Genomic DNA, 19,324 nt, shown 5'->3' on the forward strand with positions numbered 1-19,324 from the left:
TAGTTAACATCATCATCCATATAGTTATAAAAACAAAATTTTCTATTATGATGAGAACTTCTACAATCTACTCTTAGCAACTTACAGAACATCATACAGCAGTGTCAACTCTAGACACCACGTTGTGTTTACAGTCCAGTACTCATCCATCTTATGCCTGAAAGTGTGTACCTCTGGTCACCTTCATTCAAGTACCACCCCACAACCCCTGCCTCTGATAACCACAAATATGAGCTCCTTTTTGTAGGACTTGGTTTCTTGTACTGTTTGTTTTTTCTTTTATTCCACATGTAATTGAAGTCATATAGTATTTGCCTTTCCCTGTCTGACTCATTTCACTTATCATCATGCCCTTGGGATCCAACCATATTGTCCAAATACAGAATGTCTTTCCATTTCTATGGCTGAATAAGAGTCATTTTCATTATTATATATTATTATATATTATATATATTATTATATATTATATATAATAATGAAAATATTATATATTATATATACATTATATAAACATATATAAAAAATATATATTATATATAATATATATAACATATATTATATATATAAATAATATATATTATATATATTATTATATATAATATATATTATATATAATAATGAAAATATAATATATAATAATATATAATATATTTTACAGTCTGAGTATTCATCGTCCAAGGAATGGATAATGAAAATATATAATATATAATATATAATAATGAAAATATAATATATTTATTATATATTATATATTATATATTTTCATTATCCATTCCTTGGACGATGAATATATTTATTATATATTATATATATATTATTTTCATTATTATATATTATATATTATATTATATAATATATATTATATATATAATTATATATTATATATTATATATTTTCGTTATCCATTCCTTGGACGATGAATACTCAGACTGTAAAAATTGAATTGTATATTTTAAAAGGGGGACATATATGTTAGATGAAGTTATATCTCAGTAAAAATGGTGTAGAAAGGTTGGAAGGGAAGAAGTGAGGGAGGAAGGAAGGAAGGGAAAAAGGGGAAGGAAGGAAAAAAGAAAACTGGTATTGTACATACATAATGAGAAGAAAAATGGATCAAGGAAATCAAATTTTAAGAGCTTCTTAGTATTTTCCACGAAGGGATCCTGTGGGTTGTTGAGGGAATCAATGTTCACTCCAAATGATGTGCTGGTAATCACATCCATGCTGTAGGCGCCAAAGATGCTGTGAGAAAGAAAAACATGTGTAATTAAAATCACCACCTCTTTACTGTCCTTATCCAACACATGCAGCAAAAAGTGCGTATAGATTCCGATGTCCAGACAAGACAAAAGCCACACATTCAGAACCAGCTGCTGCATCATCTGAAGAGTCTAGATGCCATCACACTGACTCATGAGATGCTCGTGAGGTGCCAATGATGCAGCTGGTTGTGTGCTGGGGGTGATGGGGACATTGTGACATGTTAGACACACCTCTGAGCTCAAGGAGCTCAGTCATGGAGGGATAGAGACCCAAAGTTGGACAAAATACAGTAGTGTGTTTTGAGTATGGACAGCAGAAGGTGGATAAGCACTGTGTCTGAGCAGGACAAACGGTGGAATGATTAACTCTTCCTCATGAAGTCAAGGACTGTGAAACTGATCTGGATCTTCTCTCAATACAGTATCTGTGCTCTGAGCTCATTCCTCTTCAGCACATTACAGAACAACAACACCCTGTTCTGTGCTGCCAGGAAGACCATCTCTTCTTCCCTACACCCCTGCTAAGGCTCCTGAAAGACCCACTCTGTCTCATCTTCATTGATCTGAGACTGCCCTGAGGATGCACTCATTTCTGGAAAAAATAAGAACTGAGAATGTTCATCCTTTAAATATGTATATTAAATCACACCAAAATTGATTTAGGAGATTCCATAGCTAAGTGGTTATATGCCACAATTTTTCCTAGGACAGACCTGTTCATCCTGCATAATTAAAATATATCCCAGGTTAGTCAATAGAGAGAGAGAGAGAGAGATGATAGATAGATAGTCACACTCCCATCCCATGATCAGGGCCTTCTCTCTTTTGAGATTGAAAGGAGGACAGCTGGGGCTCAAGTTGTTCCATGTTCCACATGTTAATGTTCCTGTCTCACTCAGTGCTCACCAACATTTACCAACTGTCTTCCCCTCCCACCATACCATACCCTCTACACTCAAAGATTTGGTACAATCATGTTTCCTTTTTTCAGGCATGTAGTGTTATCTTCTGGAATATCCAAGGCGACAGTTAAGCAGATAAATTAATCCTGCCTCATGTACACTAAAAGAAACCCTTTCTTTCCTGACTGCCCTGCCTTTTTAGGTGAGCTACCTCTTCTGGGCTGGCCCACTGGAGTTGTGACACCACACGCATACTTCAGCTGCTTCACTGGAGTCACTCAACAGTGGCAATTTGGCTCTGTGGCAGCAGCTGGAAAATGTCATGACAGAGTTGGGATCCCAGCAGCTGTACTCCTACTTACTCTTTCAAGTTGATAGGCTTGCCTTTCTCGGCCTCCTTCCTCATGTTCTTCACCAACACATCTCCATACTGGCCAATGATGGAGAACATCTACACACAAAACACAATACCACCTGAAGTTAAATCCAAGAATCAAGTCCTAGAATGATGTGGCTTTCACAAGCATGGAGCAGTGATTTGTAATAACAAATCTTATTGTATCTCTTGTAGGACATGAAAAGACCATTTTTATGAAGCCCAAATTCCGCAGACTTCCCCTTAGAGATGGACTATGATTGTATTTCCTACCTGCTCCCAGATGTGTTCCTTAACGTTCTAATTGTACATCTTCTTTTCTCACCTCCTTGAGCTTTCCGCTAGTGAAAGTAGGGGACAACAATGTTCGTATCCTTTTCCATTCTTCATCCTCAGACAAAGAGATTGCACTTTTCATAAATCCCACTGGACCAAAAGACTAGAGTCAAAGAAAAACACAATTTGCCCTACATAAGTTTTGGAGGTCTCAAAGGTTTTGGCAAATTTGTTAAACAGGCAGAAATTATTTATCAAATATTTCATGATTATCAACTTAGTCATAGGCCCTATGGTAGGTGATCAACAGATACTTATCCCAAATGCCTAATTTTTGCAAGGCTGGGGACACATCCAGCCACCTGCTGTGCTTTCCAGCCTTTATATTCCATCTCTTTTTCAACACAAATGTGGTATGGGAAAATTTGGCAGGAAAATTACTGCTCCAGGAGAATACATAGGATTAACACCTAATACATTTTCCTAAGCTGAGCAGAGTAGAACTGGATTGGTGGAAGGCAGCCAGATAGCCTGGAAAACTGCATGTTGCCTCAGACCAGTTCTACCTTTTACATATATCCACAGCATGAGAAACTTGAAAACTGGATGACTTGACATGGTGATTTAAAAAAAAAAATTGTAGTTAGCACTAAAAAGATTAGGAATCTCTTTGCTCCTGTGACAAAATGGTACAATAACATGGAAATTTCTTCTCCCCATTTTCCCCCAGGAACATAAGGGAAAAAGAGAGAACTAACTCTATTTCTCATTTAGGGATTGGCCTAGCAAGCCAACCAGTTTGAATATTTCTTGCATTTTCCCAAACTATGTTTTGTTTTAACATGGATATCTCCATGGCTAAAGTTAACAACTCAGGGAACAACAGATGTTGGCAAGGATGCTGAGAAAGGGAACACTCTTCCATTGTTGGTGGAAATGCAAACTGGTATAGCCAGTTTGGAAACGGTATGGAGATTCCTCAAAAACTTAAAAATAGAGCCACCTTACAACCCAGCAGTTGAACTACTAGGTATTTATCAGAAGGATACAAACATAGTGATTTGAAGGGGCACATGCACCCCAATGTTTACAGCAGCAATGTTCACAATTGCCGAAATATAGAAAGAGCCCAGGTGTCCATGACTGATGAATGGATAACAAAGACCTGGTGTGTATATACAGATATATATGTCTATACATATACACACACACATACATACATACATACATATATACACACACATACATACACACAATGGAATATTACTTAGCCATCAAAAGAATGAAATCTTGCCATTTACAACAACATGGATAGAACTGGAGGGTACTATGCTAAGAGAAATAATTCAGTAAGAGAAAGACAAATGCCATATGATTTCACTAATATGTGGAATTTAAAAAACATAACAAGGGTGTCTGTGTGGCTCAGGTCATGATACTAGGGTCATGGGACTGAATCCCACATCAAGCTCCCTGCTCACTGGGGAGGTTGCTTCTCCCACTCCCTCTGCTTCTCTTCCCTGCTTGTGCTCTCTCACTCTTTCTATGTCAAAAAAAAAAAAGATGAACATATCAGAAAGGAAGGAAAAATAAAACAAGAGGAAAACAGATATGGAAGAAAACCATAAGACACTCTTAACTAAAGGGAACAAACTAAAAGTTGCTGTGGGGAGGGGGGTGGAGGGATAGGGTGACGGGATGATGGGCATTAAGGAGAGCACTTGATATAATGAGCACAGGGTATTGTGCGCAATGACAAATCACTGAATTCTACCTCTGAAACTAATAATACTGTATGTGTTAACTCAATTGAATTTAAATTGAAAACATTTTTAAAGATTTATTTATTGGTCAGAGAGAGAGAGAGAGCACAAGTAGGGGGAGCAGCAGGCAGAGAGAAAAGCAGGCTCCCCACTGAGCAAGAAGCCTGAAGCAGAATTAAATCCCAGGACCCCAGGATCACGACATGAGCCAAAGTCAGATGCTCAACCAACTGAGCCACCCAGGCATCCACACCCCCTCCGCAAATTTTTAATTACAATAAAATGAAAATAAAAAATAAAATGGATACCTTCAACAACATTTCATGATCAAAACTCACAAACAAGGAAGAGACAGAAAGTTCTTCAATTTAATAATGAGCATCTAAAAACCTTACAGCTAACATCACCCCAGTGAGGAAAGACAGATGTTATATCCTTAAGATGATGGAACAAGACACTTCAGTCTCTGTCACCCCACAAACACCAACAATCAGACAGCTATATGCAAAGCAAAAATGGGCTCCAAGGCTTAGGAGTCCATTTAAGAAGCTTCAACAACACAGTGGAGAAAATCTCCTGAGAATAACTGTACAAGAAAAGTAGAGAGAAGAGTTTCATTTTGCCTGCATCACCCCATGACCCAGGCCAGCACTGCTCAGCACCAAGAGGACCCCCTCTGACATGAGATAGTTCCCCTTCCTGGGGAGCAGCAGAAGGGTAAGCGACCATTAGCCCCAGCCTTTCAGGGCATGGCGCAAATGACCTGTTTTGGTTTCAAACCTCCCAGAGACTGGCATGGCTGACACAGCTAGACACAGCTAGGAACAAAGAAGGACAGGACTGCCAGCATCGGTCAAGTGGAAGGAGTGACCATGCTTCTCTGTGTCCTGCTCTGCAGAAGTCTCCAGCACGCTTTGTTGCTGAGGCAAACAGCCGGCCTAGCACTGTGTGCCCCCTAAGATTTTGCTGCTGATAGTCCCAGAGGTTTTCACACTTGCAGACTCAAGGTGCCAGAGTCCTGCTGTGGCCCATCTACACTCACATGAGCTGCCTCAGCCAGTGCCACCACAAACACTGTGAGCCCTAAATCTACACCACCAGCCAGTCTTGGCCTCTATGACTGGGTATATGGACAACACTAGCCCAAGCCCCAGCAGTTTCTGGGCCTGAGGCCAGGCCTGACTTCTGTCGCTGGACTGCACTGACACTTGAGACCACAGCCAAACCCTGAAGATGTACACCTACACACTGCCAGCCTGACATCTAGTTATGAGCCCCCACTGCTGTGCATGCAGTACTGGCTAGCCCCAAAGCCACATGAGTGCACACAGACAGTTCAGGAACTCAAAGCGACCTGTGTGTCCACAGTTGGCACAGCCCCCACCACTGGCACTAGCTCTGTTTTGGGCATGAGCCTGCTTTCAGCCCTCCCGATGAGTGTGTGCAGAGCACCAACTCTGGCCACCATTCTCCTTCCCCAGTCTCCTGGTGCTGGATCTGGGGGTGGTGCTGAAGACCCCAACTGCCACCACAGCCACAACGAACCCTCCTCTGTTCTTGTTGCCAAGGATCATGCAGTTGCTCAAGGTGTGGCCCCCAAATGCATGAACCAACCATGCCCTCCTGGATTATTTTAAATTATCCAGTCAGAGTGGGGAACAAAAATGGGAAGAATTGGGGGGAAAGCCTACAGGACTTACAGGATATCATCAAGTGAAACAATATTCATATTATGGGAGTCCCAGTAGGTAAGGAGAAAAGTGCACAGAAAGCTTACTGAAAGAAACAATGGCTGAAAACTTCTCAAACCTAGAGAAATGTATGGAAATCTTGGGTCATGAGGCTTAAAGTCCCCAATAAGATTGAATCTGAAAAGGACTTCTCCAAGAGACATTATAATAAAACTGTCAAAAATTAAACTCAAAGAAAAATCTTGAAAGCAGCAATAGAAAAAAGAGTTCATCACATCCAAGGGAACATCATGTGCTACCAGTGGAATCCTCAGCGGAAATCATGAAAGGCAGAAGACAGTAGGTGATTTATTTGAAATGCTATTAAAAATACCAACTAAGAATACCTTATCCAGTAAAACAAGGCTTTCAGAAATGAGAGAGAGATAAAGACATTTCCAGCAAACAAAAGTGGACAGAATTCATTACCACTAAGCCTGCCTTACAGGAAATACTAAAGGAGTTCTTCAAGCTGAAAAAACAAAAAAGGGCAGTAACTAGTAACATGAAATCACATGAGATTCTAAATCTCACTGGTAAATACAAATGTCTAAATTCAGAACACAGTGATATTGTACTGGTGATGTAAAAATTAATTATAACTCTAGTGAAAGCTTAAAACACAATTTTTGAAACTACAACTAACTTTTTATAGATCTTGGATACCAGCCCTTCATCTGTAATGTCATTTGCAAATATCTTCTCCTATTCTGTCGGTTGCCTCTGACTAACATAACATAATAAAAAATGAAGAAAAAAAACAGGATGGCAAACATGAGTGCATATAAAACTGTTGAAATCTAAGTTCTGTGACTAGAACCAATGTCAAATTCAGCTTGGACACTGTACTATGGTTAGGCATGATATTACCATAGAAGAAACAGCCTGAAAGTTCCATGACATGGGACCTCCTGTGACAACTTCCTGTGAATCTATTCTTTCTATCCTTTCTATTTTGAAATAAAAGTTTTATACTTAACTATGTAAATTTAAAATAAATCCATGCTTACCCGCCGGTTTGTGAAGACTGAATAACATTCTTTCACTAGTACTGCTTTGATCATGTCTGTATCTGTGATAGCCAACACAGGCTGTCGCCCATCATAAAACCTGTGTGGGGGGAAAAAGACCTGATTACACTTAACATGACAGTTTCTACTTGTATAGCTGCAGTCATGCCTGGAAGTAGAGACTTTTATCCTGAATGTACCTAATCCATTCTCTGAGATCATGGTTAGAAAAAACATTAGAATGGTTATTAAATTTAGATGTGTACACGGATATTTCCTGGACCATTCTCCATAATTTTTTGTATGTTCATAGCAGCAATGTCCACAATAGCCAAACGTTTTGTGGAAAGAGAAGAGATGCCCTTCAACAGACAAATGGATAAAGAAGATGTAGTCCATATATCCAATCGAATATTACTCAGCCATCAGAAAGGATGAATACCCAGCTTTTGCATCAACATGGATGGGACTAGAGGAGATTATGCTGAGTTAAATAAGTCAAACAGAGAAAGACAATTATCATATGGTTTCACTTACTTGTGGAACATAAGGCATAACATGGAGGACATTAGGAGAAGAAAGGGGGAAATTAAGGGAGGAAATTGGAGGGGGAGATGAACCATGAGAGTGGAATCCAAGAAACAAACAGGATTTTAGAAGGGAGGGGTGTGCGGAGAGAAGTTGGTCTGGTGATGGATATTAAGGAAGGCAAGTATTACATGGAGCACTGGATGTTATACACAAACTGAATCATGGAGCACTATATCAACAACTAATGGCATATGGTATGGTGGCTAACATAATAAAAATAAAAAATAAAAATAAAATATTTCAAATGTTTTAGAAGTATGTCAAGCATTTCAAATAATTTATATATATTAACAAAAAGGAAGTAAGGGTGGTAAATAACTGAAGGCAAGTAAATTATCTAGGAACAAAAAAAAATGGAGAATCCACCTACTGAGTATCTAAAAATTATAATTTTGAAGCTACGTCAAACATGAAAGGCATCACAGAGAATATTAAATGAAAATTGCACATACACTGACCACATATATGGAAGATGTGTCTGCAAATGAAAAGACTTGGAATGCTCAAGAAGTGATGGCAAAAATTATGAATTATTTCTTCACCCTATTTACTGAAATATGCTTCCCAGTTATATTCAAAAGGAAATATTATTTTAATATTGATAGAAATCCTTGACAGCATTAAGTCAGAAAATTTTGAAACAAAAGAAAAGAGAAAAAAGAAATACAGAAAAATATAACTCGTTTTGAATATATTTCCTTTTATTACTTATATTTATTCTTTTTTTTTTAATTCTGTATTTCTTTTCAGCGTAACAGAATTCATTGTTTTTGCACCACACCCAGTGCTCCATGCAATCCGTGCACTCCTTAATACCCACTACCTGGTTCCCCCAACCTCCCAACCCCACCCCTTCAAAACCTCAGGTTGTTTTTCAGAGTCCATAGTCTCTCATGGTTCACCTCCCCTTCCAATTCCCCTCTCCATCTCCCCATGTCCTCCATGTTATTTGTTATGCTCCACAAATAAGTGAAACCATATGATACTTGACTCTCTCTGCTTGACTTATTTTATTCAGCATAATCTCTTCCAGTCCCATCCATGTTGCTACAAAAGTTGAGTATTCGTCCTTTCTTTTTTTTTTAAATTAAATTTTTTGTTTATTTTCAGCATAACAGTATTCATTGTTTTTTCACCACACCCAGTGCTCCATGCAATCTGTGCCCTCCCTAATACCCACTACCTGGTTCCCCCACCCTCCCACCCCGCCCCTTCAAAACCCTCAGGTTGTTTTCAGAGTCCATATTCTCTCATGGTTCACCTCCCCTTCCAATTTCCCTCAACTCCCTTCTCCTCTCCATCTACCCTTGTCCTCTATATTATTTGTTATGCTCCACCAATAAGTGAAACCATATGATACTTGACTTTCTCTGTTTGACTTATTTCACTCAGCATAATCTCTTCCAGTCCTGTCCATGTTGCTACAAAAGTTGGGTATTCGTCCTTTCTGATGGAGACATAATACTCCATAGTGCATATGGACCACATCTTCCTTATCCATTCATCCATGTTGCTACAAAAGTTGGGTATTCGTCCTTTCTGATGGAGACATAATACTCCATAGTGCATATGGACCACATCTTCCTTATCCATTCATCCTTGGTTCTTTCCACAGTTTGGCAACCGTGGCCATTGCTGCTATAAACATTAGGGTACAGATGGCCCTTCTTTTCACTCCATCTGTATCTTTGGGGTAAATACCCAGTAGTGCAATTGCAGGGTCATAGGGAAGCTCTATTTTTAATTTCTTGAGGAATCTCCACACTGTTCTCCAAAGTGGCTGCACCAACTTGCATTCCCACCAAGAGTGTAAGAGGGTTCCCCTTTCTCCACATCCTCTCCAACACACGTTGTTTCCTGTCTTGCTAATTTTGGCCATTCTAACTGGTGTAAGGTGGTATCTCAATGTGGTTTTGATTTGAATCTCCCTGATGGCTAGTGATGATGAACATTTTTTCATGTGTCTGATAGCCATTTGTATGTCTTCATTGGAGAAGTGTCTGTTCATATCTTCTGCCCATTTTTTAATATGATTGTCTGTTTTGTGTGTGCTGAGTTTGAGGAGTTCTTTATAGATCCTGGATATCAACCTTTTATCTGTACTGTCATTTGCAAATATCTTCTCCCATTCCGTGGGTTGCCTCTTTGTTTTGTTGACTGTTTCTTTTGCTGTGCAGAAGCTTTTGATCTTGATGAAGTCCCAAAAGTTCATCTTTGCTTTTGTTTCCTTCGCCTTTGGAGACATATCTTGAAAGAAGTTGCTGTGGCTGATATCGAAGAGGTTACTGCCTATGTTCTCCTCGAGGATTCTGATGGATTCCTGTCTCATGTTGAGGTCTTTTATCCGTTTTGAGTTTATCTTTGTGTACGGTGTAAGAGAATGGTCGAGTTTCATTCTTCTACATATAGCTGTCCAGTTTTCCCAGCACCATTTATTGAAGAGACTGTCTTTTTTCCACTGGATATTTTTTCCTGTTTTGTCGAAGATGATTTGACCGTAGAGTTTAGGGTCCATATCTGGGCTCTCTACTCTGTTCCACTGGTCCATGTGTCTGTTTTTATGCCAGTACCATGCTGTCTTGGTGATCACAGCTTTGTAGTAAAGCTTGAAATCAGGTAACGTGATGCCGCCAGTTTTATTTTTGTTTTTCAACATTTCCTTAGCAATTTGGGGTCTCTTCTGATTCTATTCAAATTTTAGGATTATTTGCCCCAGCTCTTTGAAAAATACTGGTGGAATTTTGATCGGAATGACATTAAAAGTATAGATTGCTCTGGGCAGTATAGACATTTTGACAATGTTTATTCTTCTGATCCAAGAGCATGGAATGGTCTTTCATCTTTTTTTGTCTTCTTCAATTTCTTTCATGAGTGTTCTGTAGTTCCTTGAGTACAGATCTTTTACCTCTTTGGTCAGGTTTATTCCCAGGTGTCTTATGGTTCTTGGTGTTATAGTAAATGGAATCAATTCTCTAATTTGCCTTTCTGTATTTTCATTGTTAGTGTAGAAGAAAGCCACTGATTTCTGGACATCGACTTTGTATCCTGCCACATTACTGAACTGCTGTATGAGTTCTAGAAGTTTGGGGGTGGAGTTTTTGGGTTTTCCGTATAAAGAATCATGTCATCTGCGAAGAGAGAGAGTTTGACTTCTTCCTTGCCAATTTGGATACCTTTTATTTCTCTTTGTTGTCTGATTGCTGTTGCTAGGACTTCTAATACTATGTTGAACAAGAGTGGTGAGAGTGGGCATCCTTGTCGCGTTCCTGATCTCAACGGGAAGGCTGCAAGCTTTTTCCCATTGAGGATTATATTTGCTGTGGGTCTTTCATAGATAGATTTGATGAAGTTCAGGAATCTTCCCTCTATCCCTATACTTTGAAGCGTTTTAATCAGGAACGGATGCTGGATTTTGTCAAAAGCTTTTTCTGCATCAATTGAGAGGACCATGTGGTTCTTCTCTCTTCTCTTATTGATTTGTTCTATCACATTGATTGTTTTGCAAATGTTGAACCATCCTTGTAACCCAGGGATGAATCCCACCTGGTCATGGTGGATAATCTTTTTAATGTGCTGTTGGATCCTGTTTGCTAGGATCTTGCTGAGAATCTTAGCATCGATATTCATCAGGGATATTGGTCTGAAATTCTCCTTTTTGGTAGGGTCTTTGCCTGGTTTGGGGATCAGGGTAATGCTGGCTTCATAAAAAGAGTCTGGAAGTTTTCCTTGTGCTTCAATTTTTTGAAATAGCTTCAGGAGAATAGGTATTATTTCTTCTTTGAAAGTTTGGTAGCATTCCCCAGGGAATCCGTCAGGTCCTGGGCTCTTGTTTTTTGGGAGGTTTTTGATCACTGCTTCAATCTCGTTACTAGATATCGGTCTATTCAGGTTGTCAATTTCTTCCTGGTTCAATTTTGGGAGTTTATAGTTTTCCAGGAATGCATCCATTTCATCTAGGTTGCTTAGCTTATTGGCATATAACTGTTGATAATAACTTCTGATGATTTAGTTTCTACTTCCTTGGTGTTAGTTGTGATCTCTCCCTTTTCATTCTTAATTTTATTAATTTGGGCTTTCTCTCTTTTCTTTTGGATTAGTGTGGCCAATGATTTATTGATCTTATTGATTCTTTCAAAAAACCATCTTCTAGTTTCATTGATACATTCTACCGTATCTCTGGTTTCTACCTCATTGATCTCTGCTCTAATCTTGATTATTTCCCTTCTTGTGTGTGGAGTTGGTTTGATTTGTTATTTATTCTCCAGTTCCTTAAGGTGTAGAGACAGCTGGTGTATTCACTTATATTTATTCTTTTTTTTAAATTTTTTGTTTCTTCTCAGTGTAACACTATTCGTTGTTTTTTCACCACACCCAGTGCTCCATGCAATCCGTGCCCTCCTTAATACCCACCTCCTGGTTCCCCCAACCTCCCACCCCCTGCCCCTTCAAAGCCCTCGGGCTGTTTTTCAGAGTCCATAGTCTCTCATGGTTCACCTCCCCTTCCAATTTCCCTCAACTCCCTTCTCCTCTCCATCTCCCCATGTCTTCCATGTTATTTGTTATGCTCCACAAATAAGTGAAACCATATGATAATTGATTCTCTCTGCTTGACTTATTTCACTCAGCATACTCTCTTCCAGTCCCGTCCATGTTGCTACAAAAGTTGGGTATTCGTCCTTTCTGATGGAGGCATAATACTTATATGTGAGTCCCAGGTGTGAGTTCCTTGGGCTTTGTGTGACATCTTTAAGCAGCAAGACATGCCCACTTTTGCACATGTCTCACACAAAGCTGACTCTTTATATGTGATCCATCCTTTTTAAAAAATATATATATAACATATAACATTTAATGTATTATTTGCTTCAGGTGAATCATCAGTCTTACTCAATTCACAATGCCCACCATAGCACATGCCCTCCCCAATGTCCATAACCCAGCCACCCTATCCCTCCCCCGCCCACCCTCCAGCAACCCTGTTTGTTTCCTAAGATTAAGAGTCTCTTATGGTTTGTCTCCCTCCCCGGTCCCATTTTGTTTCATTTTTTCCCTCCCTTCCCCCCACGATCTCCACCCCACCCTGACTCTCAAATTTCTCATATCAGAGAGATCATATGATAATTGCCTTTCTCTGGTTGACTTAATTCAGTTAGCACAATACCTTCTAGTTCCATCCACATTGTTGCAAATGGCAAGATTTTGGATTTTTGATGGCTGCAGAGTATTCATATATATATATATATATATGTGTATATGTATATGTATATACATATATATAATATATGTATATATATATATATATATATATATATATATAATCACATCTTCTTTATATGTGATTCATCCTTATCCAGCCTGACTTGATTGTCAATATGGCCTGTTAATGGGAATCTGTCACGAGCATGAGGTTTACTCTAACCTTAATTATACCATAAATAAGTAAAATTTATTTTGTTTCCACTATTTACTAGAACATTCTGCATTTGCATTTACTAGAACAAACTGAAAGATTTTCCATAAGTCCCACATTCTTTCCTTAACGCCATACAGGAGTTTCAAATGGTTTTGTGATCACATCTAAAAATGGATGAGACCACTAGAGTAAATACTACCCATCTCCAAAACGTATTCTAAAATTCAGAAGGTTTTAGTGGGAGTCGAGTATATTCAGTGTTAAAGCAGTGATGGCAGTTACTGAGGTGGCACTCAGGTCTGCTCTCCCAGCGGCCTGATCATATTTTTTGGATGATTCCCCTTGTCCCATCATGTTTGTTCAGAAACATGTGGGTGGACGAGGGACAGTGCTTTTGGCTAACCCCTTTTTTTTTAAGAGATGTCTTTTACCTTAGCTTTTCTTTTAAATCCAATCAGCCAACATATAATACATCATTAGTTTTTGGTGGAATGTTCAGTGATTCATTAGTTGCATGTAACACCCAGTGCTCATCATATCATGTGCCTTCCTTAATGCCCATCATCCAGTTACGCCATCCTCCCAACGACCTCCCTTTCGACAGCCCTCAGTTTTTTCCCAGAGTCAAGGGTCTCATGGTTTGTTTCCCTTTCTGATTTCTTCCCACCAGTTTTCCCTCCCTTCCCCCATGATCCTCTGTGCTAACACTATATATTTATGGTCTCACCCAGTCCTAATATTGTTTCTACCACTAGTTAAATTCAGATTCTTGAGACAGACCCCATATCCTCCAGATTCAGCATTCTGGGGGATGGAAACAAAGAATCTGCTTTTTTAACAAGCTCTCCCAGGTCGTTCTTATCCACAGCCAAGCATGAGAACCATGTAGGAAAGACAGTACTAAGGCCCACAATGTAAGACTGGCTCCATCCAGAGCCAACCAGGACTGAATGTGGGAAGGGGCAATGGAGCTGAACCATTGGTCATCCTGAGATCTGGGTTCTTTCTATGCCACTATATTGCTTATGGGCCAAAGCAACTCAGCAGAGTCTTACGGTTTCTGAGGACATGACCACAGAAGATAAGGAGGTACAGAGGGGTACAACACTGGCTGTGAGTGCCCCAGGACAACATATACCTCTCCAGGCCCAATTCATACTTAGACCTGCACACCTGGTGACACATGGGATCCCAGGAAGCAGAGGATCCAGAAGCTTTACTACAGCAGGCTTTATCCCAAAAGGCTCTCAACAGAGACTGTTCATACCATGAGGGCTTCATCATAATAAGCCTATCCAATGGAAGTTCCCAGAATACTCACCCCCACATTCTTCCATACTTTCTAAAACATGTCTCATCAAAAACAGAAAAACCCTGCAAGAAGAAAGAAAACATATTACTAATCTAAATGTACTGAGTCCTACCTCCAACAGGGACAAAAATGACCCAGATCGTGAGAGGGAAGCTCTTATTCACAGCTGTCTTATTGGAAAGGAGAGAAAACAAGAGGTTATTGAAATGGAGAAATTCGAGTCCCTCTTGAATCTCCTCCAATACTGCAGACACTGAACAACTCACCCTGTCTGTCAAGGCTACAGAACCTCTGTATTTCTGGCATGTTTGGCTTGTGCATATGTTGTCTCTAAATCTCAGATACCTCTGAATTATTACCTCAGGGCCACGTGGGAAAACAAGAGCTGAGGGAAAGTAGGTGTGACCTGCACACTCTGAACTCCCAGTCAGCATCCTGTTCATTGATCTCAAGAGCCCAACTAGAATTCCAATGGATTTAGGAAATTAAGACACCAGTGACCTCTTTTCATCTAGCAAATTTACATATCTCAACATGTTTGTTGAGTGAGAAAGTGAGAGATGAGTGAATGAATGATAAGGCAGCCTCACCTTTCACTCATCCAGCCCCGCACAGAAAGAGGGGACCAGGCCACCACTCCACAAGGGGGGGAAAAATTAGAACACTTGATAGGAGTTTTCAGTTTTGTCACTTAAGATAAAACAATAAAACTTCCTGTCCCTAAGTTTCAGCTGTGATTTTGATGTTCTAATCATGCAAAACAGGGTCCCAGAAATGTGGACCTTCAGGTGCTGGTACTAAGGAGTTGATCTGAGAAAAGTGGAAAGGAATCACTGCTTTTTCAGAGAGAAAAAGTCCAGGAAGTTATTAGATGATATTTGGCAGAGAGGGTCTCAGCAGGGAGAAGTGGGATCTGAGAAACAAGCTTCAGGTCTGGGGGAAAGGAACTCCACAGCAGAGAGCAGTCTGCACATGAGACTTAGCCAGCTCACCCTCTGATATGAGCTCCTAACCTTCTGTTCAGGGGCAGGGCCTCACACAAGGCATAGGAGCTACATGAGCCACAATGGCTCCACCAACATCAGTCTGCATTTCCGCTAGTACATCCCATTAAGTACATTAATTTCTTAATAGTTTTGTCAAAGCACCTCTTTTCTAGTGATTTTGTATGAACTGTTCTACCTTTGTGTGAAAAACAACACATGCACACACACACCTCAATCAAATGTTAAAATATGAAGTCAATAGACAAGCACCATCTCCCCTCAGCAAAACTTCCTCTCTGCTCAACTCACCCAAAAGGTACCCACAATGAAGGTAGATAAGTAAAGCAGAGAGCTCTGGGTCAACCTCTCAAATCCCCACAGATGTCACCATTAGCAATGGGTGAGTTCCAGTTTGGAAATAACTGCGGGGGTTGGCAATTCTTGAGACGGTTCAAGTGTGTGCATATCCCCAAAGGTGAATTTGGGCTGCCCAATAAAATGAAGTTCCAGAGCTATCCAGCAAAACAAAAGGTGGCCCAGAGCTTGTACGATGAACAGAAAAGTCTGACTCTAGCATACACAGCTTAATGGACCACTAGCATGGACCCCCTTGATACTTTTCTCCTCATACCAAGTATGGTGATGCCTTCCCAGGAATCTGCACGTGCCAGAAACAAAAGCCTCTTCTCAATGCTCACAAGCTAGAACAGTAAGCTCTGAGTTGAAACAGCCAGAGAGCTGGGTTGCCCACTGAGGCAAACTCTGAGGCTCCTAACAGCAGACAACAGAGCCCTGGGGTAAACATGGCCATGTACTGGGTGGGGCCTGTGACAACACCCCTGGGAAGTCTGAAACCTAAGCACTTCTCCTGGGGAGGAGAGTATTCACTATGGAGTCAAGCTAGGATTAGCAAATATAAGATGCAAAAGAGGGAGCTCAAGCAACACTCACCTTACGGTAGGCCAGAGCAGTTCCCACAAAAGGCAGAGGTTTGGGGCCAGGAATTCCCAGCTTCTTAAAAAGTCCATGTGTGGAGGTCCCATATCTATGAAGTGAAAGAGAAAACCAGGTCACAGGAATGGTGGAATAAGTGTTGAGGCTGGCCAGTCACTAACACAGAACTGGGCAGGCAAGGGAGGGAGGTAACATATAGAAATAAGAGGTAACATAAGAAATAAGAGCAATTTCAATGGCAATAATTACATTGACTCATCATCTCCTTTCCACCTCCACTGTAAACCCTACAAAACATAATGATGATTGATTGGGTAAGAGCAGCTGAAATCTTCACCGTCCCAATCCTAAAGTGAAGACTTGATAAGTGTTTCCATACTTGAGTGCTCCTTCAAGGCTCGTGCTGATTTCTTCCAGAAAATTCCCTCATACATATTTAGTAAATGACTCTTCCATAACTTTCTCTAGGGATAAGAAAAATTTCTTTCTGTTCCAATAATGACAATTTGTTTAATTATATCCACTCAATAATAGAGGGTTTGTGAGAACCTACCATGAAAATGTGTTGTAGTTTGCTCAGAGACTTTTGTGTTTTCCCTTCCTTGTAGGACCTATCAGTGTGTGAGATCTGGTCCTTCTTAAATCTATCTTCATTGAGACACCTGAACAACAGTTTTCTCATTTCTATACAATGAAAACTGTGTCCAAGCCTCCAGTGGGCTCATTGAAAAGTGAGATGCTTTCAGCTCCACCCAAATCTCTGTTGTCAGGCACTCTGGTTCTCTTGAGCTGCAGAGAAGGGGACTGAGCCATAGGTGCCCTAAATAATACCATATAAAAGAATCAGTAAGGAAACAATCTGTTTCCAAACCATTCTTCCCCTCATGGCATCTGGTCCTTCAACCAGTGTATCAACAGATACACTATTTTTTTTTAGATGGTCACTCACAAAGCAGTTCATTTACTGACGCTGTGCATCAGCTGTCTCAGAAACCCATTACAGATGGTGCTCCCTATGGCAGGCTTGTCTACAATCATCTTTCATGGGTCATGTGTGGAATCCCACAATTAGGGTTCTGGATCCTTGCAAGACTTCCACTTAGGTATTGCTGAGAGATGGCAGAGTGGAGGAAGAAGACAGGTTGAGGGGAGAAGCTACCAGAAAGCATTTTAATCATAACTTGCTAGGCCTACAAAGCTAAACCCATAGAGGCAAATTAGGAAAGTATGCTACAAAAGAATGTTATGAATAAATGGCTCAACAAGCCCTGTAGGTGTTTTCAGCTGACTGATAAGGGGCCTTCCAAAGTCCAGATACCTCTTGTCGACAGGGGAATCATGTTATGCAACATAAAATGAGTAATGATAACATATTCCAAGATTAGAATTAAGACCTTGTCTCTTCTTCTCTGGAGGCCAGCCTTTAAGGCACTACATATTCCAGATACTCTACAAATCCAGCAAATCTTATATTATATAATCAAATAATCCCTCAAAATTGCATGAAAGGAGCTGGGTTTGAGGGACCAGCAGAGGGACTTCAGTCAGGAACAGTTGGGTGTTCATATCCTTCCTCCAGAACAGTTGGACGCAGGAACACCAAAGGCCAGAAGCTGGGGTGGCCTCATCTCATCTCCATTCCTTCCTTGCCTCACCACCACAAATTATTGATTCCTGTTTCTGAACATTTGACATGCTCCATGAACTCCCAAGTGAGGCCAAGCAAGTGAGTGATGTGACCCAAGGAAAGATCTGGTCTAGTGTCTAAACTCACATGTCTCCATAGGAAGGAGCAGAGGGTAGGCTGGGTAAATTTTTCTGATGCTTTCCAGTCTCCCTCTTCTTGGTAGAGTCATGCTGCTTTTGGTACAAATGAAGGAATTAAAATAAAGCCACTCATGTTTCTTGCCTTTACATTACACTGGTATGTAGAAGGTACTGTCTATAGGCAATAACACCTGGCATACCAGTGTCTTCTAAGTCTACATGGTTGTTTGCCTGGTGGTGAGAGTATCCAGGGACAGACCCACTGCTAGACAAACTTCACAAAGTGTGACTTATATAGTGGTCCTGTCTCTTGGCTTCTAGCAGATGAGATGCTAATCCTGTGGTCCTGTGACAACCTTCTGTAGGATCAGAATCAAGGAATATCTCTCAGAGGCCTGTTCTGAAGGAGGAATAGTCTCCTACTCCATCCCAGAGTCCTACCTGGATGCTTCTCACATCAGTACTGGCTCACAGTCTCACTAGTCACCTGTGCAGAGAGGTTAAAATAATCTGCTGGGTCCATGTATTTAAAAAATATACAATCTAGGCCATAGAAGTATGTATGGGCACACCAAATTCATAATGCCAACATTACTCTAGATGGCTGAGGTTAGATATTTACTTTTATAGTCCCAAAAGCTGAACCAACAACCCTGTTGCATTGTTCAGAAAGAACATGCTGGAAATAGTCTTATCTCAGTAGAAAACCTATTATTAAATGAATAAAATTAAATTATATCAATTAATCTTACTGTATGTCTGGTTTCTAACTCGTTGATCTCTGTCCTAATCTTAATTATTTCCCACCTTGAGCATGGGTCAGGCTGAATTTGTTGTTGATTTACCAGTTCTTTAATGTGTAAAGATAGTTTTTGTATTTGGGATTTTTCCAATTTTTTTGAGTGAGGCTTGGATAGCTATGTATTTCCGCCTTAAAACTGCTTTCACTATATCCCATAGGTTTTGAACTGGAGTGTTTTCA

At 40.2% G+C, this 19,324-nt stretch overlaps 1 protein-coding gene across 1 annotated transcript in view; it reads right to left on the reverse strand.

Moving 5' to 3' along the window:
* Positions 1-19,324, reverse strand: part of LOC308359178 (cytochrome P450 3A12-like) — a 44,116-nt gene that overhangs the window by 20,793 nt on the left and 3,999 nt on the right. Inside the window, exons 2-7 of the mRNA XM_080829952.1 lie at positions 16,573-16,666; positions 14,645-14,697; positions 7,320-7,419; positions 2,866-2,979; positions 2,527-2,615; positions 1,094-1,242 (exon numbers count right to left, since the gene is read on the reverse strand). Coding sequence (XP_080686078.1) covers positions 1,094-1,242; positions 2,527-2,615; positions 2,866-2,979; positions 7,320-7,419; positions 14,645-14,697; positions 16,573-16,666 — 599 coding nt within the window. The remainder of the gene's footprint in view (positions 1-1,093; positions 1,243-2,526; positions 2,616-2,865; positions 2,980-7,319; positions 7,420-14,644; positions 14,698-16,572; positions 16,667-19,324) is intronic.

This window comes from Martes martes (assembly GCF_963455335.1).
Source record: "Martes martes genome assembly, chromosome: 18".
Classification (NCBI taxonomy): domain Eukaryota; kingdom Metazoa; phylum Chordata; class Mammalia; order Carnivora; family Mustelidae; genus Martes; species Martes martes.